This window comes from Bombina bombina, chromosome 2 (genome assembly GCF_027579735.1).
Source record: "Bombina bombina isolate aBomBom1 chromosome 2, aBomBom1.pri, whole genome shotgun sequence".
NCBI lineage: Eukaryota > Metazoa > Chordata > Amphibia > Anura > Bombinatoridae > Bombina > Bombina bombina.
Window position 1 is genome coordinate 894,904,225 of NC_069500.1, and position 23,870 is coordinate 894,928,094.

The 23,870-nt window shown below is 39.9% G+C and overlaps 1 protein-coding gene across 2 annotated transcripts in view; it reads right to left on the reverse strand.

The window, feature by feature from the left end:
* Positions 1–23,870, reverse strand: part of STAP1 (signal transducing adaptor family member 1) — a 259,545-nt gene that overhangs the window by 143,487 nt on the left and 92,188 nt on the right. For both annotated transcript variants that reach the window (XM_053703267.1, XM_053703269.1), the window contains exon 3: positions 22,456–22,569. In XM_053703267.1, coding sequence (XP_053559242.1) covers positions 22,456–22,569 — 114 coding nt within the window. The remainder of the gene's footprint in view (positions 1–22,455; positions 22,570–23,870) is intronic.

The window sequence follows — 23,870 nt, forward strand, 5'->3', positions numbered from 1 at the left end:
GGACAATTTATAATACTGCATAGTTCCTTTTTCTATCCTTGGCAGCAATTTCTTTCCTTAAATTGTTTAAATGTTGTTCAGGTATACACTGATGCCTATTTGCATATGCTGCATGCAAAGGGGTGATTAAAAAAACTGCATAGATCCTTTTTTCTATCCATGGCAGCAATTCCCTTCCTTAAAAGTTAGGGCTGTCCTCTGGTAAGGTGTTGCAAAGTTTTTTGATTATTCCTTTCTCCTATGAACACTTAGTGACGTCACAGTACTGCTTTTAAATGAGAAGTCTGCATTCATTGTAAGGCTTCTAGTTATCAAGCTCTGTAAGGAGCCTGATGGCCCCTGTTTCTGGCGAGTCTTCAGACTTGCCAGAAACAGCAGTTATGAAGCAGCGGTCACAAAGACCACTGCTCCATAACCTGTCCGCCTGCTCTGAGCAGGCGGACAGTCATCACCGGAAATCAACCTGATCGAGTACGATCGGGTTGATTGACACCCCCTGCTGGCGGCTGCGAGTCTGCAGGTGGCGGCGTTGCACCAGCAGCTCTTGTGAGGGGGTCTGAGGAAGCGTTCTGTGAAACCCGTGTCAGGGGTCCAGCAGGAGCAGCTGTGTCTCTCCTGTCTGCCGTTTTTAACTTGCTTGCCTATGTCTAAATAAGAATTTGTGCCTAAAAACCCTTTATTACTCATGGTGCCCACTGAGAATATGTGCTAATATTTAAAAGTAATTCAGCCCTCGGATTGTAAGGGCTTAGCTTACTTTAGATTATCCTATGGTGGGCCCATGTAGATTAATATTTTTGGCTTAATAAGTGAATCAGTATGTACCTTTGACTGGGCTTAAGTGTTTTTAACTCTTTTTTCGCTACTACTGTGTGAATGTATGTTCCTAGTTTAATGAATAAAGATTTAAAGTATGAATGATATGGAACTTTTTAATATATAGAGTAATCTTTAATCCAATCCATTATTTGGAGTTAACATTGATACTAATTTTGTGGAATTCTTTGCTACGAATCCTAATGTATTCCCTGTACAATTAGTATTTCTAATTGTTTACCATCCTGTAGCTACAGATTTGATACAATTTTTTTTTGGTCCATACAGACTAATACCCTGAGTGACTGTTCACTGATGTTAATATTGTATTGCTTTTATTTGATATAAGGTTTTTAATAAATACTGTGGGGGATATTTATCAAAGCCTCATCTATGCTGCATTCACCGGCACCAATACACTCTCTTAACATCGCGGCCGCGGACCTGAATACGATCTCCATATTTATAAAAAAAGCCGTCAAAAAGACGCGCACCAAGTGCGATGAGCATCGGACTGTTGTTAACTAACAGTCATCGATCTCGCGTCTATTCGGCTTTTTACCAACTTTATTTATACTCTGTCACTAAACGCCGCCACTATACTAAAATGTTTAACCTCTATCCCGCCGCTCCCGGACCCTGCCGCAACCTAAATAAAGTTATTAACCCCTATCCCGCTGCTGCCGGACCCCGCCGCAACCTAAATAAATGTATTAACCCCTAAACCTCTGGCCTCCCACATCACTACCACTAACTAAACCTATAAACCCCTAAACAAAAATTACAACATCCCTATCTTAAAATAAATTTAAACTTACCTGTAGAATTAAAATAAACTATTTTTAAACTATTAATTAACCTACCCTAACTATTATACTACAATTAAATTAAACTACCAATTAAATTAACTAAATTACATATTAAAAAACCCTAACCCTACTCAAATTATTTAAATCTACTATTAAAAATTATTAAAAATTACTAAATTGGGGGCGTGTCTAACCACCGACCAAGATGGCTGCTTGTTAAACTTCGTCTGACTGTGGGAGCTTACAAAACTGCTGTTTGCCTCTCCAAAAGTTGTCAGATTTTATTTTCTTAATGAGAACTGTGACGAGCATTATTTCTGGAGCAGCTACATATGTCATTTGTACATCTTTAAGAACAAGCAGCCAGTAATCGAGAAAGTACGCAGCAGAGGTCCGGGAGTGCCCTATACTTGTCTCTACCCCCCCATTATTCTGAATAATCACTCTATCCAGCCAGTTGTGTTGAAGTAAGAACATTCCCTGCATAGGGGCTATTACCATGGAGGACATCTCGCAAATACTGCAGGCTATTTTTACAGATTTTAAGGTAGCAGTGATTGAGGCTCTTGATCCTATACTCCAGCCTCCTCAATTTTCAAAGATGGGTTACTTGATGCTCACGACACTGCCTTCACAAGAATCGGAGTCATACCGGCGAGACAGAAGTTGCCCTGAGCTAGCTAGTTCCAACCTGACCCTGGGGGCTGCGGCCGTCCCTCAGGTGCGGGACACTATATATCCTACACGCAGCAGCACCGAGCTAAGGGATCCACAAGTGCGAGCTCTCCTAACACGCACAGCTACATATACGGCATTGAGTGCTCAAGAATCTGGTTGGGAGCTGCTATCCGACTATAAACTGGCTGCCTGGAAGGTAGTTACGGAGGTGGCAATTATGTGGGGCTATGAATCACGATAATGGTTACAGTCATTTTAATACTGAAGCCCCGTGATCTGGAGATGGTGGAGATAGAGGACAGGCCTACAATTTCCGATGTCTGCTGCTTCAGGATCGGAGTGGGGTGAGAATGCTGTGACACAGTTCGATGGGCTTGAGACATATGGAATATATTGCCACAACTTGCCCACTCGCATCATTATACCTGGGGGTTATTCTAGTGTGACTTTTTGTCTAACGCGGCTTTCAATCTGACCTTATGTTCTGGGTGAGCTGGGAGCTTACAGCACTGTTTTAGTATACCGCAGCTCCATAAGGACGTAACTTTGTTCGCTTTCCCCTTTTGCCCTGGACTTATAATATCTTAGAGGGTGGAAGATTTCTGGGGAAAATGCTATTATATTTTATTTGTTTCTATTTAAGACGTTTTCTCACATGCTCTCTAAAATGTCAGTTGAGGGTAAGCCCCCGTACAAAAGCCTTGTGCTACTGTAGAGGACTAAGAATGACTACAGACTTGATGCGTTTCTTTTGTTTCCCCTATTGGGTATTATGTTGATTAGATAGTTATAGGGAGATGCACTTTTTATAACAGCTCGTACTCTGTGTGACAAAAATAGGTTAGGCCTATTCATGAGTATGTTTCTTTCTTGTTACACATGTAAGTTATACTAATTTCTCTCTTCAGCGAACAGTTTATGCAGATGGCAGTGCCGTAGGTAATAGCATTACATGGAATTAGAGCTGTATCCTCATGCTAAATCTACATAAGTTCTCTATACATAGGTGTGGGACCTTTCGGGCTCTATTATAGTGCAAGATCGAATGATAGTACTATTGAACTTATATGCTAAGCAGTATTAGTTGCTAATATATATGTGCCATTATTCTTGTTGATTGTGTCAGGTTTGTTAACACTGGGTTGAATCAATTTTCTGTTATAATATTAAGTATTGTGTCTTTCTGAGTACTACATCCCTATCCCATGATTGAGGGGATTACAGAGTAGTGCTAAACCCTAGTCCTTATTAGCTATATAATACACATACTTTGACATCAGGCATATTTTTCCACAATTTCCATAGTATACACTGCCTCTTCTCCCCCCTCTCCCCCATATAGTCTGCTCTCAAAACTGTGGAATTTTATCCTAATAATTACCCCTATGTAACTATAAGTCTTGATATATTTTGCTTGTCTATTATCTATAACCCCCTCCCTATCCGGTTTGCATTAGTATATTTGTAAGCATAGTAACAAAGGCCTAACAGTGGGCCTATATGAGTTAAGCTATATTTTCTAGTTATCCTCTGCCTAATGATATACATTTTGTTTGGTCTGTAAGAGGCCATCTGTGCTTTGAGAGGATTTTCTATGTTTTATAAAGGAAAAATGAGGTTTCATTTATACATGTGCTGACTAACATAAATGCTAGTTTATACCCATATGACGCAATAGCGGGTAATATTCAGTTTCTGGATTATATATTTCAGTATATTTATGTTGCCTGTATTATCATGAGATATTCTACTCTCTTATCTGTACTACTGAAAGTGTATATTGCTATTTTGTTGTTTTGGTATTTAACCTCAATAAAAAACTTTAAAAAGAAAAAAAAATTACTAAATTACCAAAAAAAAAAGTTACAAAAAATAAAAAACACTAAATTTTGAAAAAAATAAACCACATTATCAAAAATTAAAAAGAATTACACCTAATCTAATAGCCCTATCAAAATAAAAAAGCCCCCCCCCAAAATAAAAAAAAAACCCTAGCCTACAATAAGCTACCAATAACCCTTAAAAGGGCCTTTTGTGGGACATTGCCCCAAAGAAATCAGCTTTTACCTGTAAAAAAAAATACAAACAGCCCCAACAGTAAAACCCACCACCCAACCAACCAACTTCCCCAAATAAAAAACCTAATTCTAAAATAACCTAAGCACCCCATTGCCCTGAGAAGGGCATTTGTATGGGCATTGCCCTTAAAAGGGCATTTAGCTCTTTTACATACCCAGACCCTAATCTAAAAATAAAACCCACCCAAAAAAACCTTAAATAAACCTAACACTAACCCCCGATGATCCACTTACAGTTATTGAAGTCCCGCTTGAAGGATACATCCAGCCGGCAAGAAGTCTTCATCCGGACATCCTCTTCCATCTTCATCCAGGCGGCGAAGTCCTCATCCAGGCGGCGCAAAGTCCTCATCCAGGTGGCAAGAAGTCTTCATCCAGACGGCATCTTCTATCTTCATCCATCCGGTGCGGAGCGGGTCCATCCTGAAGACATCCAGCCAGAGCTCCTCTTCATACGGTCGCCGCTGTAAACTGGAACTTCAATGCAAGTGACGTCATCCAATATGGCGTCCCTTGCATTCCTATTGGCTGAAAGGTTCCAATCAGCCAATAGGATTAGAGCTGCTAAAATCCTATTGGCTGTTCCAATCAGCCAATAGGATTGAGCTCTCATCCAATTGGCTGATTGGAACAGCCAATAGGATGAGAGCTTCTCAAAGCCTATTGGCTGATTGGAACATTTTTAGATTATGGTCTGGGCATGCCCATACAAATGTCCTTTTCAGGGCAATGGGGAGCTTAGGTTATTTTATTTTTTATTTGGGGGGGTTGGTAGGGTGGTGGGTTTTACTGTGATCTTGCCTAGAGGCCAGGGGCGAACAGAGCAGTCAAGCAAATAGGTTGTGGACCGAGGGCCCAGCATGCAGGATGGCCCATCAGTGGCTGCTCCGTGGCTCCTGTTGTGCTGCCTAAGCTCACAGTCACAGCTGGTAAAGGAGTTAGTGCAGTGGTTGTGAGCAGGGGCTGATGGCTGTGCTGTCATTAATTAAGCAGTTAAGTGTGGGTGTAGTGGGGGCCCTGTGCCTATCTGGGGGGTTTGTTGCTCTGGGAGCCCTAGAGTGTGGTTTCAAGCCCTGTAGGGTGGGGGGCTCTGGAGGTCTGTTGAAGTGGGGGCAATAAAGTGTGGGGTTTGGCCCTGGAGGTTGGGGGTCCTGTTAGGGGCAGGGGAGGGATGCAATCTCGCTCATTAGCATAAATGTGGGTGTGTTGTGTGAGACAGTGGGGGACCTTCCTTAATTCTTGCCCTGGACCCTAGTTGGTCTCAGTACTCTCCTGCTAAAGGCTCTTCTATGCTTAAAAAAACACATAACTTCTTATTTCCTTATTTTATGCTATTTAGATTAGGGTAAACAAACAAACATTATAATATTATATAAGATGGCTTTTGTTGATCGTATAAGTCAAGTAGTTATTTATTTTTTATAATAGGCAGCCTGTCTCTCTCATGTTTGTTGCATTTCCCATAGTGGATGATCTGTATATAAAACATTACTGAACATATGCAAAATAAAGATAATAATCTTGCGGGGAGTGTCTCTAGGCAGCGCTGTAAAATGGTTGCAATATCGGTAGCTCCAAGTGGATCACGGATAATCTGCCTGTTATCAGTGTAGTAAATGATTATCCAATAACTTTACCTTGATATTTAGTGTCTATAGACCAAGCTGATCAGAAAAATATATTTTTTTATTAAGAATTCCATCTCTGCAAACCAATCCAGAGTGTTGAGGCCTGAGGCAGGCTCATCACTGGAGCGTCTCTCAACCCCTCCCCCCCCCCCCGGTAAACCTACAAGTCTGGTAAATAGGGCGTAGATACTGAAAACTTTTAAGTTATGCTGTCATTAGATGTCTGGGAGCTGGAGATCCTAAGTCTTATAGAGGAACATCTTAGAGAGCTCAATCAAAGCCTACATGGAGCCTTTAACATGACAACTGAGGGAACAACTGCGCAAACACACACTGGTCTAATACAAGGAGACATGCAGCCTACTGCAGTGAGAAAGAGCGCCCTTATTCCAGAGCTGTAAAATACTTTTATAGAGTGTCACACCGAGCCACCAAAAGACACATTGGAGGTACCTACAATTCCGCCAGATGGTGCTGCTACCCCATTACTCACTATAAAATAAGATGCCCCAGCTATTGTATACATGTGGATTTTGGATTGGATTTTCCCAGTGGTGTCTAGCGGCTATACAACATCCACTTTGATGCAATAGGGAGGCGCTCATCCCCCGAAAAAGCCACCTTATATACCTACTCAATGGAGGCCTCAAAGCCTGAAGGACATAATGGGCCTAACGAGCAGCCTTGAGGAAACCCGCCCCCTACAGCTGTGTGTGAAGACATCACCAGATCCTGATGAGAAGCTCCTTAAACACCATATTTCCACTTTGAAGGTAGCGGAGCTGAAAGATGGAGCTTCAACTTTAGGCAAACTAAAAAACATTGCATACCCGTTTTTTAACCCAGGTGGCCTAACTACATGCTGTCATTGGCAGCCCTATCTAGTTATGCAACGGCCACCTAAGTTGATGCACCCATTTGGGAGTACACGGGACGCACCGAACCTCAAGACTTGAGTAGGGTAAATACACTCTATGAAATGAGGTGATCGACTGTCTACATAACTGTGTCAGAACAGTCATATTATTCACTTTTTTTTCTACGGGAGACCTGCCTGGGACTTGGTTACATAAATAATCAAATTCTGATTTATGATGAAGACTAAGTATCAACATTAGACACTCAAAATTCCCAGGTGCCAACAACTATATTGATGCAGTTAATAATGCCCTACCAATGATATATAGCCATAAATTGTTTACTCAGAAGCTACGGCTTGTTGTGAGAAATCAATATCTACTTACATCTGGTTTGGTTTGCCGGAATATATTTTAATAGCTAAACTACAATGATCTAAATATATATTTGCACAGGGGAGTTTTCCTTAGATTAATACTGTTTCCTATAATCGTATAGTACATATAGTCTTCCTATCATATGCTTATACCTCTCACAGCTACAAAGGTCATCCACTGTCTAGGGGACCTAATATCCTTTTTCAGCCCTGGGGGATGTAGATGCTAACTATATCTATATGCAATGTTTACTTTGTCACTCTCATTATGAGAACCCCTGTGTGCTCTTAACAAATGATTTCATAGCTGCTTTGATCTCTTTTCCTGATAAGTCATTGAGCAGAATCAGAGCCGACGGATGTGTTATATTATTTAACGGGGTATGCTGGGACTTCCCACCATAATTATGATCACTCCTGTTAGTATTCCCTTCAAGTAATAACACATCCGACGGCTCTGATTCTGCTCAATGACTTATCAGGAAAAGAGATCAAAGCAGCTATGAAATCATTTGTTAAGAGCACACAGGGGTTCTCATAATGAGAGTGACAAAGTAAACATTGCATATAGATATAGTTAGCATCTACATCCCCCAGGGCTGAAAAAGGATATTAGGTCCCCTAGACAGTGGATGACCTTTGTAGCTGTGAGAGGTATAAGCATATGATAGGAAGACTATATGTACTATACGATTATAGGAAACAGTATTAATCTAAGGAAAACTCCCCTGTGCAAACCAGATGTAAGTAGATATTGATTTCTCACAACAAGCCGTAGCTTCTGAGTAAACAATTTATGGCTATATATCATTGGTAGGGCATTATTAACTGCATCAATATAGTTGTTGGCACCTGGGAATTTTGAGTGTCTAATGTTGATACTTAGTCTTCATCATAAATCAGAATTTGATTATTTATGTAACCAAGTTCCAGGCAGGTCTCCCGTAGAAAAAAAAGTGAATAATATGACTGTTCTGACACAGTTATGTAGACAGTCGATCACCTCATTTCATAGAGTGTATTTACCCTACTCAAGTCTTGAGGTTCGGTGCATCCCGTGTACTCCCAAATGGGTGCATCAACTTAGGTGGCCGTTGCATAACTAGATAGGGCTGCCAATGACAGCATGTAGTTAGGCCACCTGGGTCAAAAAACGGGTATGCAATGTTTTTTAGTTAGGGGAGTTTTCCTTAGATTAATACTGTTTCCTATAATCGTATAGTACATATAGTCTTCCTATCATATGCTTATACCTCTCACAGCTACAAAGGTCATCCACTGTCTAGGGGACCTAATATCCTTTTTCAGCCCTGGGGGATGTAGATGCTAACTATATCTATATGCAATGTTTACTTTGCCACTCTCATTATGAGAACCCCTGTGTGCTCTTAACAAATGATTTCATAGCTGCTTTGATCTCTTTTCCTGATAAGTCATTGAGCAGAATCAGAGCCGACGGATGTGTTATATTATTTAACGGGGTATGCTGGGACTTCCCACCATAATTATGATCACTCCTGTTAGTATTCCCTTCAAGTAATAATTTGTCCTGGGACTGCTCCACTTCCTGTGTGGAACTATAAACACAGGGAAACAGTATTTAATGTACCTGTGCTAGTTGGGCATATTAAACATTTTCCATTAATGTGATTGTAGCTAAAATAGCTCAACACTTTTTATACCTCTGTTATCAATGTATAATATAAGCTCCCTCCTCTTTTCCAAGTGTATTTGCAAGATATACTGTTAGCTTTAAATATCAGTTATATACATCTCATAATGTTGTATGCGAGTTCCATATATATTGATTAATTTTCAATAATCTACTGATTATACACTTTATATCTTACTCAGACATACTGCTCACCTGGGCTATGGTTCACATCAGAATAGTTAAAATACAACCTTACAGATCACTTGTATTGAATGTCCAAATTTTATATCCCCACCTTATGTTGTAGTATTATATATCTATATCATTTAATGTACTCCCTGTTTGAAGCCTGTGAGATGTATATTGATAATTATGTTTATACCTTCATTGCTACTTAGCAATATTTTACTGCATTAGACATTACTAGGACAATTACAAAATCCATGATGTACCCCCCACAACCATAATTACTGCAAAATAATTATTGACTTGGATTACTTCACATGATATATATATATATCTTAAGGGTTCAATACTGGCCCTATATACTCATTACCCACAAGTGGCCCCTACCATGCCCCCCTACCAATACATGCTACTGTTAAAGGTCCAAAGTGGCCATTATTTCTCTTATGGGTATCTATGGGGATCTATTTCTCATAAACATTAACACTTGCAAGTAGGGGTTACCTTTGCCTTAATTTATCATATCATCCCCAAAGATAATTAAAAAATGAGGATACTATAGTAAATGAGTGCCCATCTGAAATTACATCTAGCCATATAATGATGAGTCTAACCTAAAACATACTATAAGGCTTACCCTAAAGCTTATATCTCTTGCTGATATTTTTTAATATTTCTGTTCATATTGTAATATGAGAACTATGTCTATATTAACCGATGTGTATGACATTTACCTGTTTTGCACTCTATTTTTGGAAATTTGTAAGTTATATCCTCAAAAATATTAATAATACAAAAAGATATTAATCTTATACTGTGCAAACTGAATTTCATCAATTCCTTCTGATTTTTGGGCAAAAGAACAAGCAGATAATATAAAAAAAAAATATGTAAAATACAATACTGTGCAAAAGTTTTAGGCAGGTGGGAAAAAATGCTGTAAATTAAGAATGCTTTGAACGATAGAAAATAGTTTATTTTTTACCAATTAACAATATGAAAAGTTAGTGAACAGAAGAAAAATCTAAATCAAATCAACATTTATACCAAACGTGCTATTGATCATCAATTTTAATATATTGGTTGAAACACAATCATTAACTGAATCAGAAACAGCTGTGTAGGGGGACTAAAACTGGGTGAGGAACAGCCAAACTCTGGTAACAAGGTGAGGTTGCTGATGACAGTTTAATGTCAAAAGTCATACACCATGGCAAGACTGATCAGAGCAACAAGACACAAGGTAGTTATACTACAACAGCAAGGTAATTTTGAAGCAGACAGGGGTTTCAAGATGTGCTGTACAAGCTCTTCTGAAAAAACACAAAGAAACAGGCAATGTTGAGAACCGTAGACACAGTGGTCGGCCAAGGAACCTTAGTACAGCAGATAAAAGACATATCATGCTCACTTCCCTTCACAATTGTAAGATGTTCAGCAGTGCCATCAGCTAAAATTGGCAAAAACCAGTGTGACCCTGGTACACCCATCTACTGTCCAGAGAAATCTGATCAGAAGTGGTCTTCATGGAAGATTTGTGGCCAAAAAGCCATAACTATAACGTGGAAACAAGGCCAACTAACTTAACTATGCATGAAAACATAGGAACTGGGGTGCAGAATAATGACTGAAGATGCTCTGCACTGATGAGACAAAATATTTGGCTGTAGCAGAAGGCAGTTTGTTCACCAAAGGGCCAGAAAGCGGTAAAAGAACGAGTTTCAGCAGGCAACAGTGAAGCATAGTGGAAGTTCCTTGTAAGTTTGGGGCTGCATTTATGAAAATAAAGTTGGGGATTTGGTCAGAATTAATGGTCTCCTCAATGCTGACAAGTACAGGCAGATACTTATCCATCATGCAATACCACCAAGGAGTCATCTAATTGGTCCCAAATTTATTTTGCAGCATAACAACGCCCCAAAACAAACATCCAATTCCATTAAAAACTATCTTTAGTGCAAAGAAGAATAAGGAGTCCTGGAAGTGATAGTATGGCCCCCAAAGAGCCCTAATCATCATCGAGTCTGTCTGGGATTACATGAAGATACCCGAAGCAACTAAGGCTGCCTAAATCCACAGAGGTTCTCCAAGATGGAACTGTGTGGAAGTGTACCTAGAAGATTTGATGCTGGTCTGAATGCAAATGGTGGTCACACCAAATATTGATATGATTTAGATTTTATTCTGTTCACTCGCGTAGCATTTTGTTAACTGATAAAAATAAATTATTACCATTTCTATTCTTTTAAATCATTCTTACATTACAGCATTTTTTTTTTATTTTTTTTTATATTTTTTATTAAGGTTCAGTTCAAGGCATACAAATAATAAACGTCAACACATATGAAAGAGTACAGTAATAAATGGTTACAAGACTTCAAGCTGATACAAATCAGAATATATATATGTATATAAAACATGAATTAATGACTTGTACATTCTTTGTATAAGAAAATGTTTGCCTTACAATTTTGTATACCAACTCAATGTTATATGAGGTCACTCTTGGACCCCCAAATTATATACATAGTGTGTCGTTATAGTTGGTAAACTGAGACAGAAGAAGACCACTCATGGGTCTCAGATTGAACCCCTTTTTTTTTTTAAATTTATAGGATAGATGAGAAGTTCCCCTCATAATTGTATACAATTTAAAACATATTACCCCAGTTAAACTCTAGCAGCCTCTCTTGGACTGCTGAAACTATAGAGAGGGAGATATCTGGGGGCACGCAGGGGAAAAAAAATATATGTGTGAAAGGGCCACTTTTGGACCCACAGGACAATATTCGTATCAACATATGTATGTATTAAGAACCAACTTGTCAACTAGTTATAGAGAGTTATGTAGGGAAATGTGCTGGGAAATAGTACCCATAGTCAAATCTCCAATTGAATTGAACCAAGAGTATATCTCTTTCATGGAGGGAGCTAAAGTAATGAAACAGGAGTATTAATACAAACAAGTCAACTAGTGCTATAATAAATAACATATTATACTCAGGAGGAGTATTATATAGCATAAGACGTACTTCTAGGTAGAACTGATATACTATGGAATTTAACAATAGAGGATGCAAACAACATTTTGTAAACTTTGTCACTCTTACCTGAACATATCTCAAAATAGGGACATAACTACATGTCTGATATCAGGGGCCGCTTACCCGGTTTTACACAGCTCCAGTATGACATAAATTATATTAACCCATTACCTCCCTCCTTTAGTGGGTAGAAATTTATATGTTAAGTTTATGTGGAGGAGTACTGGGGCCAAATCTCCTAACAGAAGGGGTGCACTGAATCTACGTCATTCAAATTAGATGGACTGTGATAGGGCAATATGGGAGGTAGATACACCCGTGTGTTTTTTGAGCATACTGCTGGCGTAAGCTATCAATGAAATGTAGGTGACAAACAAGTGAGCAGAATGACTCATTTTAGTAGTGCTATGTGTTTGGACGTAAGTACAGGACATAGCATAACACAGTATAGCAAATTAACATATTGTCTCAATCGGTTGTGTCTCTGTTGAGGAGTATTGTGGAATACTTGTTAGGAAAAGGAAGGTTATTTAAAGTCATCATGTTAGACGTGTATGCCAAGAGTGACACTTGTACTGAGGTTGTGCATAACTACGAGGAGTTCATTAATACCCAGTTTAATCAGGAGAACAATAGTCCCTCCATTTTTATTTCTGGAACATGAGACAATATATCCCCTTTGAGAGACTGCATCTCTTAGATAAGCATGGAACCCCGATGCCGTCTCACCTTTTTCATGAGAAGCTTAGCCCACTCCAATTTTCAAAAAGGTGCTGAGGATTCTGATCTTTCCCACAGAGAGGTAAATCATAGCGGTGCGGTGAAGGTAAGGAGCGAGGAACAGGTCAGGCACACCCAGCAACAAATATAGAGCATTTGGTCCTCTGTGTGTTGGCTGTGCCTTCTCTCTTAATGACGGGGGGATCCTGGTCACTGCCTCATCTTCCCAGATGGGAGACAAGTTGTCAGGGTAGTATCGCTCGCTTAGGCTCGCCGAAAGTGATCTCCCAGGTACGCAATCTGCCTTGGTAGACAGTAGTGCCGACTTCCTTAGATCTGGGATTGGAAAAAGTAAATAGGCTTTTGCCGCATGGGTATCGGAGCTGGAGGGTTCCCGTACCATGGTGCTAGCTGGAGTGGGCTCGGGTATACACAGGAGGGTAGGGATCTGCGGTCTCTGCGTCTGTGTCCCATTCAGTGTTGTCTCCACTGACCTCCCTTTATCAATGTTGACCGAAGAGGAGTAACTGCTCCTTCGGCTCTCCTCTATCTGTCCGGTGAGGGAAGTGTTGTCAGAAATCTCCGGGGGTTCCTGATACTCCGTCTCATGTCGGGTCACAGGCTGCTGTTGGTTATACGGCTCCTTATGAGGTTCAGCACTTGATTCCTCAATGCCACTGTCATCGGATATTGGTGAACCCTGCGATGTGGTTGTTAGCCGTTGTCCGGGCCCCTTAGTATCAGTATGAGCTCCGGCGTCCCCAGGGGAGCATGTGTCCAAAGGTGGGTTATACGGGGCCTGCAGGGCCTCTGCAAATTTCTCTTGATAGTGGGTAAGTAGGATACGTAGCTCCTTTAGTAGACAGGCATGAGGCTCCATATCTAGAATAGTTAGAGCAGGTATTGGGAATATAGAATCTTAGGTTGTAGTAGAGAACTCAGGCCCTACGCGACAGCAGTATCCCAAGGGTATACTACTGGGGGGTTAGAAATGAGGCCGCAACCTCAGTGTGAGCTCCGGATCATTGTAGCAGGCAGCAATCCCCTAGAAAAAAGCATCAATCGGATGATGAGTTTATCTATGAACAGATATCTGCTGTTTAGAGGCAGGATGATAGCTGGATCTGGTGATATTTAGCAGACACTGTGGGAAAACTGGAACAGCACACAACAACACGACCTATCATGGCCGCCGCCCGGAAGTTCCCCTACATTACAGCATTTTTTCATAACTGCCTAAAACTTTTGCACAGAACTGTGTCTAAATAAAAAAAATCTAAATGAATTTACTATAAATATTTAAATAAAGAGATAAATGGAGATAATGAAACTACCAGTTAGGATTTAACTGTTAGGTCATTGGGAGGATAGCAGAAAATCTGTACAGGTTGTCCAGCTGGAATTATTACATAAATATTAAAAATGAATGTTGTTGAAATGATAAACTGAGTACAGAAGCAATAAATAGCTTACAGCTGTCAGGCTGCACCTTAGCAAGTGAGGGGGAGAAACTAGAAACGCTAATGACTGATAACAACAGATTTATTAATAATCAAATAGATCTATTGTCTTACAAATGAATTAGTAAATACACTGATCTTTATTTGCCAAACACAGAAGTCAACAGCATTCTTTTTCTCTTGTGCAACTATTTTTTAAATGTTAACCCTTTGGCAGAAAGACAGAGCTGCAAAATGTTGCATTAAAAAGGACATAACATGCTCTATACATTTTGTACATGTTATTGGCCCATATGGTTAAATAAGCCCCTCCCTAAAATGGGGAGTATTGATCACATGGGCGAAATAATGTGTACAATATATAATATAATGAATAAACGGGTGTTCTGTCCTGACAACAGGGGTACACTTGCGATAGTGCTGAGAAACAAAACTCAACACAAAAATGCAGTATAATAACAGCAGTGATTTTTATAAACTTATTACAATAACATAAATCAGTAATCAGCATATAAGCAGGGCTATGATGAAACCATAAATGTAATACTAAAAAACTTGGCACTCAGGAGGTAATCCGGTAATATAAAACACATTTTATTGAAAAATATTTAAAAGCAAACATGTCAGTCATGCAGGGTTACAAGGATTGACCATCCTGACGCGTTTCACGCTGCACTAGCGCTTAGTTATAGGATACAGATGTAGCTCCTTAATGCCTATTTATACCCGCAGTGACCAATCACCTTAAAGGGGCCTCAGCAATAGAATAATCATCATTGATGAAAAATGCCCATATTAGTGACTGTGGGTACATAGCAATAAAGCAGCATATCATACGTTAAACAATAAAAAAAGAAACGTAAAAAAGACTATGAAATAAAATTATTGTTCATCCAAGTGTTTTAACTAATTCAACTTCAAAACTATCTGTTGTGTATACATCCTGACGCGTTTCACGCTGCACTAGCGCTTAGTTATAGGATACAGATGTAGCTCCTTAATGCCTATTTATACCCGCAGTGACCAATCACCTTAAAGGGGCCTCAGCAATAGAATAATCATCATTGATGAAAAATGCCCATATTAGTGACTGTGGGTACATAGCAATAAAGCAGCATATCATACGTTAAACAATAAAAAAAGAAACGTAAAAAAGACTATGAAATAAAATTATTGTTAATCCAAGTGTTTTAACTAATTCAACTTCAAAACTATCTGTTGTGTATACATCATTGTGTTTTATGTATCAAGAATACTTAAGTATGTCTGGTTACTTGATTATTAATTAATGGTATACCATTATTTGATTTAGCCTACATGGTATATATTCAGCTAGGTACCATATTGACTTTGTTATTCTAGTTTATTTTTGTTTCTATTGCTAATTGATTATCTTTGGGTGTCAAATAAGGTATTAAAGAGACAGTAAACACCAGCATTTTTGTTGTTTAAAAATGTAGATAATCCCTTTATTACCCATTCCCCAGTTTTGCATAACAAACACAGTTATAATAATATACGTTTTATCTCTGTGATTACCTTGTATCTAAGCCTCTGCAAACTGCCCCCTTATTTCAGTTCTTTTAACAGACTAGCATTTTTATCCAATCAGTGCTGACTCCTAGGAGCTTCACGTGCCTGAGCTCAATGTTATCTATATGAAACACATGAACTAATGCCCTCTAGTGGTGAAAAACTGTCAAAATGCTTTCAGATTAGAGTCGGCCTTCAAGGTCTAAGAAATTAGCACATAAACCGCCTAAGTTTAGTTTTCAACTAAGAATACCAAAAGAACAAAGCAAATTTGGTAATAAAAGTAAATTGGAAAGTTATTTAAAATTACATGCCCTATTTAAATCATGAAAGTTTTTTTTTTTACTTGATTGTCCCTTTAACCCCTTAATGACCGGACCATTTTTCAATTTTCTTACCCTTAATGACAATGGCTATTTTTACATTTCTGCAGTGTTTGTGTTTAGCTGTAATTTTCCTCTTACTCATTTACTGTACCCACACATATTATATACCGTTTTTCTCGCCATTAAATGGACTTTCTAAAGATACCATTATTTTCATCATATCTTATAATTTACTATAATTTTTTTTTATAAAATATGAGAAAAAAATGGAAAAAAAACACTTTTTCTAACTTTTAGCCCCAAAATCTGTTACACATCTGCAACCACCAAAAAACACCCATGCTAAATAGTTTCTAAATTTTGTCCCGAGTTTAGAAATACCCAATGTTTACATGTTCTTTGCTTTTTTTGCAAGTTATAGGGCCATAAATACAAGTAGCACTTTGCTATTTCCAAACCACTTTTTTTCAAAATTAGCGCTAGTTACATTGGGACACTGATATCTTTCAGGAATCTCTGAATATCCCTTGACATGTATATATTTTTTTTAGAAGACATCCCAAAGTATTGATCTAGGCCCATTTTGGTATATTTCATTCCACCATTTCACTGCCAAATGCGATCAAATACAAAAAATCGTTCACTTTTTCACAAATTTTTTCACAAACTTTCGGTTTCTCACTGAAATTGTTTACAAACAGCTTGTGCAATTATGGCATAAATGTTTGTAAATGCTTCTCTGGCATCCCCTTTGTTCAGAAATAGCAGACATATATGGCTTTGGTGCTGCTTTTTGGTAATTAGAAGGCCGCTAAATGCCACTGCGCACATACGTGTATTATGCCCAGCAGTGAAGGGGTTAATTATGGAGCATGTAGGGAGCTTTTTGGGGTAATTTTAGCTTTAGTGTAGTGTAGTAAACAACCAAAAGTATTGATCTAGGCACATTTTGGTATATTTCATGCCACCATTTCACCGCCAAATACGTTCAAATAAAAAAAACTTAAAATTTTTCACAATTTTTGGTTTCTTACTGAAATTATTTACAAACAGCTTGTGCAATTATGGCACAAATGGTTGTAAATGCTTCTCTGGGATCCCCTTTGTTCAGAAATAGCAGACATATATGGCTTTGGCGTTGCTTTTTGGTAATTAGAAGGCCGCTAAATTCCGCTGCGCACCACACGTGTATTATGGCTAGCAGTAAAGGGGTTAATTAGGTAGCTTGTAGGAAGCTTGCAGGGTTAATTTTAGCTTTATTGTAGAGATCAGCCTCCCACCTGAAACATCAGACCCCCTGATCCCTCCCAAACAGCTCTCTTCCCTCCCCCACCCCACAATTGTTCCCGCCATCTTAAGTACTGGCAGAAAGTCTGCCAGTACTAAAATAAAAGGTATATTTGTTTTGTTTTTTTAAATTTTATATAGCATATTTACATATGCTGCTGTATAGAATCCCCCCTTAGCCCCCAACCTCACAGATCCCCCATAAAACAGTTCTCTAACCCTCCCCCTCTAGCTTAATGGGCACCATCTTGGGTACTGGCACCCATTGGTAAATGGTACCATAATCCATTTAGTAAAAAAACATTTGCTTTTATTATTTTTTTGGCTTTATTTTGCCATTTTCTGTAGTGTAGCTCCCCCCCCCCCCTCCCAGAACCATTCGATTATTTTTTAAATAAAAAAACACCCCCCTTTTCTCCCAATTTTGTATAACATTTTTCTGTAGCGTAGTAGTTCCCACCCGCTCCCGCCCCATGCACGCGCCCACCCCCCCGTGCACGTGCACGCGTCCATGCGTGCCCCCGGACACTGCCGCCTCCGATCCAGCCTCCGATCTGGCCCCCTCCACATCACAGGCCCTTGGCAGGCCGCCCACCCGCCTCCCTGCCTTGCTCCCACCCACCAACGACGCTCCGGTGCATAGAGGGCTTGTAAAGGGGTATTGCAGGATGCCTCCATATCGAGGCATCACTGCAATACCCTCAGAGCTGCTGGAAGCGATCGCAATCGCTCCCAGCACTCTGTTAGACAACTGACGTACCAGGTACGTCTATTGTCATTAACTGCTTGTTAATGCATGACGTACCTGGTACGTCAGTTGTCATTAAGGGGTTAATATCACCATACAGTCTACCCCCAAATTTTTATTGTTTAAAAAAAATAGATACAGTTGTAATCAAAATGATTCACCCCCCACTGCAAATCAGGTTTATTCTCAAAATTTACAGACTTTCAGCAAAAAGTAAATCAAACAAAAGCAATTGAAATAGCTCAACACAACGAATGCTTCAAGTGATTTCCCAAATTCAACTGAAAATGCAACTTTTAATGAATTCTGCAGTCTCAAAATTATTCAACCCCCTGAATAGAATCCTTCACAACAGCACAAATATGCAAAACAGGTGGTCTCAAGCACACCTGATGCAACTAATCAAGGGCTTTATTAGTTGCACCAGGTGTGCTTGAGCTAGAACACATGAAATAACTGAACTTGTTTGTTGAGTGTCACATTTGACTGCATGCTAGAAATATGGTTAAGTCAAAAGATTGGCCCAAAAAGTTAAGAGATGAGATCATCGCTCTTCACAAACAAGGGACAGTATACAAAAAGATAGCAAAGGCACTGAATGTTCCTAGAGACACCATTGGAAGTATAGTTTGCAAGTTCAAAGGTAAAGGAACAGTGGTTACACTACCTGGACGGGGCAGAAAAGGGAAGCTATCAACTGCTGCAACCAGATTTCTGAGAAGGCAGGTTGAGAAAAACCTTCGGGTGACTGCAAAAGACCCTTACCAAGAGTTGGTGGCAAAAGGCGCTGAGGTTTCAGTTTGCACAGTAAGGCACATACTAAACGTAGAAGGTTTCCATGCCAGAGCTCCAAGACGTACACCACTACTGACCCAAAAGCACAAGAAAAGTCAGCTCCAATATGTTCAAAACAAACAAAGCGACCAGGCGAGACTCAAGGCACCAGATTTCAAAAGAATATAGTTAGCTTTATTAGAAACGACTAAAAACAGACATAACGAAGCCTGACAGCTCCAAGACAAAACGTCTTACGCGTTTCGGCTACAGATAAGCCTTACTCATAGACATCAATATGTTCAAAATCATATAAATAAGCCACAGAAGTTTCGGGATTCTGTTTTGTGGAGCAATGAAAAAAAGCTTGAACTTTTCGGCCTGATGGATCAGCGGTATGTCTGGAGGAAAAAGAATGAAGCACACGCTGAAAAGCTTACAGTTATGCATGGTGGTGGCTCGGTGCTCTGGGGCTGCTTTGCATCCTCTGGCACTGGAAACCTGCAGCATGTGGAAGGCAAGATGGATTAATTGAAGTATCAGGAAAATCTAGGAGAAAATGTCATGCCATCAGTAAGCAAGCTGAAGCTTGGGCATCATTGGACCTTCAAACAGGACAATGATCCCAAGCATACCTCAAATTCCACCAAGGCTTGTTTGGAGAAGAAGACCTGGAAGATTCTACAGTGGCCATCACAGTCACCTGATTTGACCGCCATAGAAAATCTCTGTTGGGATTTGAAGAAGGTGGTTGCAGCAAGCAAACCCAAGAATATTACTGAACTATGAAGCCCTTGATTAGTTGCATCAGGTGTGCTTGAGACAACAACTGTTTTGCATATTTGTGCTGTTGTAAGGGATTCTATTCAGGGGGTTGAATCATTTTGAGACTGCAGAATTAATTAAAAGTTGCATTTTCCATTAAATTTGGGGAAACCACTTGAAGCATTTGTTGTGTTGAGCTATTTTAATTTCTTTTGTTTTATTTGTTCATTGCAAACAGCTGAAAGTCTGTACATGTTGAGAATAAATCGGATTTGCAATGGGGGTTGAATCATTTAATTTAATCCCTTTATTACCCATTCCACAGTTTTGCATAACAAACATATAAAAAGTTATATTAATATAATTTTTACCTCTGTGATTACCTTTTATAAAAGCTTCTGTAGACTGCCCCCTTAATTCAGTTCTTTTGACAAAAATGCCTTTTAGCAAATCAGTGCTGACTCCTAGGTAACTCTACGGGAGTGAGCACAATGTTTATCTATATGGCACACATGAACTAGTGCTGTCTAGCTGTAAAAAAAACCTGTCAAAATGCACTAAAAAAAAGTGGCGCCCTTCAAGGTCTTAGAAATTAGCATATGAGCCTACCTAGGTTTAGCTTTCCACAAATAATACCAAGGTATCAGTTAAGTTAGGCAAGCACCTGGAGGTGCTATAGGTTTGTGAGTGTTGTTTCTACTTCTTTGACGAATACTTTGTATTGAGTTACTACACTATGGGGCACCTTGGTTTGTTTTCTTTGCTGCAGATGATATACATTACAAATATGGCCAAGAAAGAAGTGATACTGTGCCTATACTGCACTATCGGTTTATGACAGACAACTAGTCCTAAAGCCCGTGTACACTGGCCATTTTTTGCAGTACAGCTGTTCCACCCCTTGCTCTCTCTCTACCCCCTCTCTTTTGCTCTCTCTTTCTCCCCTCTCTTTTGCTCTCTCTTTCTCCCCTCTCTTTTGCTCTCTATCTCTCCCCTCTCTTTTACTCTCTCTCTCTCCCCCTCTCTTTTTCTCTCTCTCTCCCCCCTCTCTTTTGCTCTCTCTCTCGCCCCTTCTTTTCCTCTCTTGTTTCCCCCCTCTTGTTTGCTCTCTCTCCTTTCTTTTGCTCTCTCTCTCCTCTTGTTTGCTCTCTCTCTCCTCTCTTTTGCTGTCTCTCTCCCTCTCTTTTGCTCTCTCTCTCCCTCTCTCTTTTGCGCTCTCTCCCTCTCTCCTTTGCGCTCTCTCCCCCTCTCTTTTGTGCTCTCCCCCCTCTCTTTTGTGCTCTCTTCCCCCTCTCTTTTGCACTCTCTCCCCCCTCTCTTTTGCACTCTCTCCCCCCACTCTTTTGTGCACTATACCCCCTCTCTTTTGTGCACTCTCCCCCCTCTCTTTTGTGCTCTCTCCCCCCTCTCTTTTGTGCTCTCTCCTCCCTCTCTTTTGTGCTCTCTCCCCGCCCTCTCTTTTGTGCACTCTCCCCCTCTCTTTTGTGCTCTCTCCCCCCTCTCTTTTGCACTCTCTCCCCCCCTCTCTTTTGTGCACTCTCCCCCTCTCTTTTGTGCTCTCTCCCCCCTCTCTTTTGCACTCTCTCCCCCCCCCTCTTTTGCACTCTCTCCCCCCCTCTCTTTTGTGCACTCTCCCCCCTTTCTTTTGTGCACTCTCCCCCATCTATTTTGTACTCTCTCCCCCCTCTCTTTTGTGCTCTCTCCCCCCTCTCTTTTGCTGTCTCTCTCCCCCCTCTCTTTTGCTGTTTCTCTCCCCCCTCTCTTTTGCTGTCTCTTTCCCCCTCTCTTTTGCTGTCTCTTTCCCCCCTCTCTTTTGCTGTCTTTCTCCCCCCCTCTCTTTTGCTGTCTCTCTCCCCCCTCTCTTTTGTTGTCTCTCTCCCCCTCTCTTTTGCTGTCTCTCCCTCCTCTCTTTTGCTGTCTCTCTTCCCCCTCTCTTTTGCTGTCTCTCTCCCCCCTCTCTTTTGCTGTCTCTCTCCCCCTCTCTTTTTCTGTCTCTCTCCCCCTCTCTATTTTGCTGTCTCTCTCTCCCTCTCTCTTTTGCTGTCTCACTCTCCCTCTCTCTAACCCCCTCTTCTGCTCTCTCTATCCCCCTCTTCTGCTCTCTCTATCCCCCCTCTTCTGCGCTCTCTATCCCCCCTCTTTGGAGCTCTCTCTCTCACTCTCTTGGCAGACGGCCCTGGCAGCCACAGAAGTTATTTAAATACTGTTATGTGTATTTTATATGGAGCCACTGGGGTAAAATATCTGCTCTGTGTTTCTATGGTTGACTATAGAAGTATAGTGTCCGCCACTACTAGTCAAGGGGGGTCAAATCATTGTTGTTTGTGTGTTACTGGCAGCCAAAAAGTTAACATTATTTCTAAGAGAGTTACTGGATTCCAAGGTGATAAAATCACTGCTCGATTGTGAAAAATAAATAAGGTGGTGTGAAAAGGCAGAGATTCTGAGAGGGGCACTTGTGAGACCCCACCTATCACCCTTAACCACTCAACAATGGGTTGTCCAGTATTTATGTGGGGGATAGCTGGCAACCCTTGTGATCAGCCTACCAGAAGTGGCAGCCACCAATAAACAGCTGTTTTATTGTTGGGAGATGCAAGGCTTTACTTATGCATTTAACCCCTTTGCAGTTATCTACAGTCAATAATGCAAAATGTGCATACTGATTTAGAACAGGTAATTTTTGCATTAGGATATACCTTTAAATTCACTCACCTTAAGATATACTTCTTCCTTCTCCAGAGTCAGGACGACCTCTGCCCATTGTTTCTGCACTGGGTATCGATCTGCCACGGATACCAAACTCTGCAGTTCAATTACGTCAATGTACTGGACAAAATTAGTACACAAAGAAAACTTATTTAGGAACTGAGTGATGAGATACTTCTTTACATATAGTTATTTATAAAATACTATATCCCAGTCATGGTGATAGTGTGATTCTAATGCAGATATGAACAACTGTGCTGTGCAAAACTACTTAAAGAATTACTAAACACAGCAAGAACAGCATAATCAATAAATACAAAATAAAAAGACAATGCAAAAGTACTTAAAGGGACAGTCTACACCAGAATGTTTATTGTTTGAAAAGATAGATAATCCCTTTATTACCCATTCCCTAGTTTTGCATAACCAACACAGTTATATAAATACACTTTTTACCTCTGTGATTACCTTGTATCTAAGCCTCTGCAAACTGCCCCCTTATTTCAGTCCTTTTGACAGACATCCTTTTTAGCCAATCAGAGCTTGCTCACTGGAACTCCACGTGCGTGAGCACAGTGTTATCTATATGACAAACGTGAACTAACACCCTCTAGTGGTGAAAAACTGTCAAAATGCCCTGAGAGAAGAGGCGGCCTTCAAAGGCTTATAAATTAGCATATGAACCTCCTAGGTTTAGCTTTCAACTAAGAATACCAAGAGAACAAAGCAACATTTGTGATAAAAGTAAACTTATTACATTCTCTATCTGAATCATGAAAGTTTATTTTGGACTAGACTGTCCCTTTAACTTGAATCTCACATGACTAGTAGTTTTTAAAGGGACACAAACTCCAATTTTTTCTTTCTTTCATTATTTGGACAGAGCATACCATTTTAAACAACTTTCCAATTTACTTCTATTTTTAAACTTGCTTCATTCCCTTGATATCCTTGGCTGAAGGAACAGCACTGGACTACTGGGAGCTAGCTGAACACATCTAGACAGCCAATCACAGAGACAAATGTGTGCAGGCACCAATCAGTAGTTAGCTAGTGTAGGATATGTACATATTCTTTTTCAACAATGAATAGTAAGAGAACAAAGCACATTTGAAAATAGTGAATTTAAAAGTGTCTTCAAATGACATACTCATATCTGAATCATGCAAGTTTAATTTTAACTTTCCCATACCTTTAAAGATTGGCTTTTCGGTATTTATAACCTTGTATCACCATCTTCTTACAGTAATATAAATTCAGCAAAGACAAACCTTGTTCTATACAGTGAGGTTTGGAACTTTTGCAGATATTTGAAGCTTGTCATTAGCAGGTGCCCCCACATCTCAAAGTTTGCCATCACTGATTTAGAACATTTGCGGTTAAGGACTCCATCTTAAATGGACATAAAACCCACATATTTT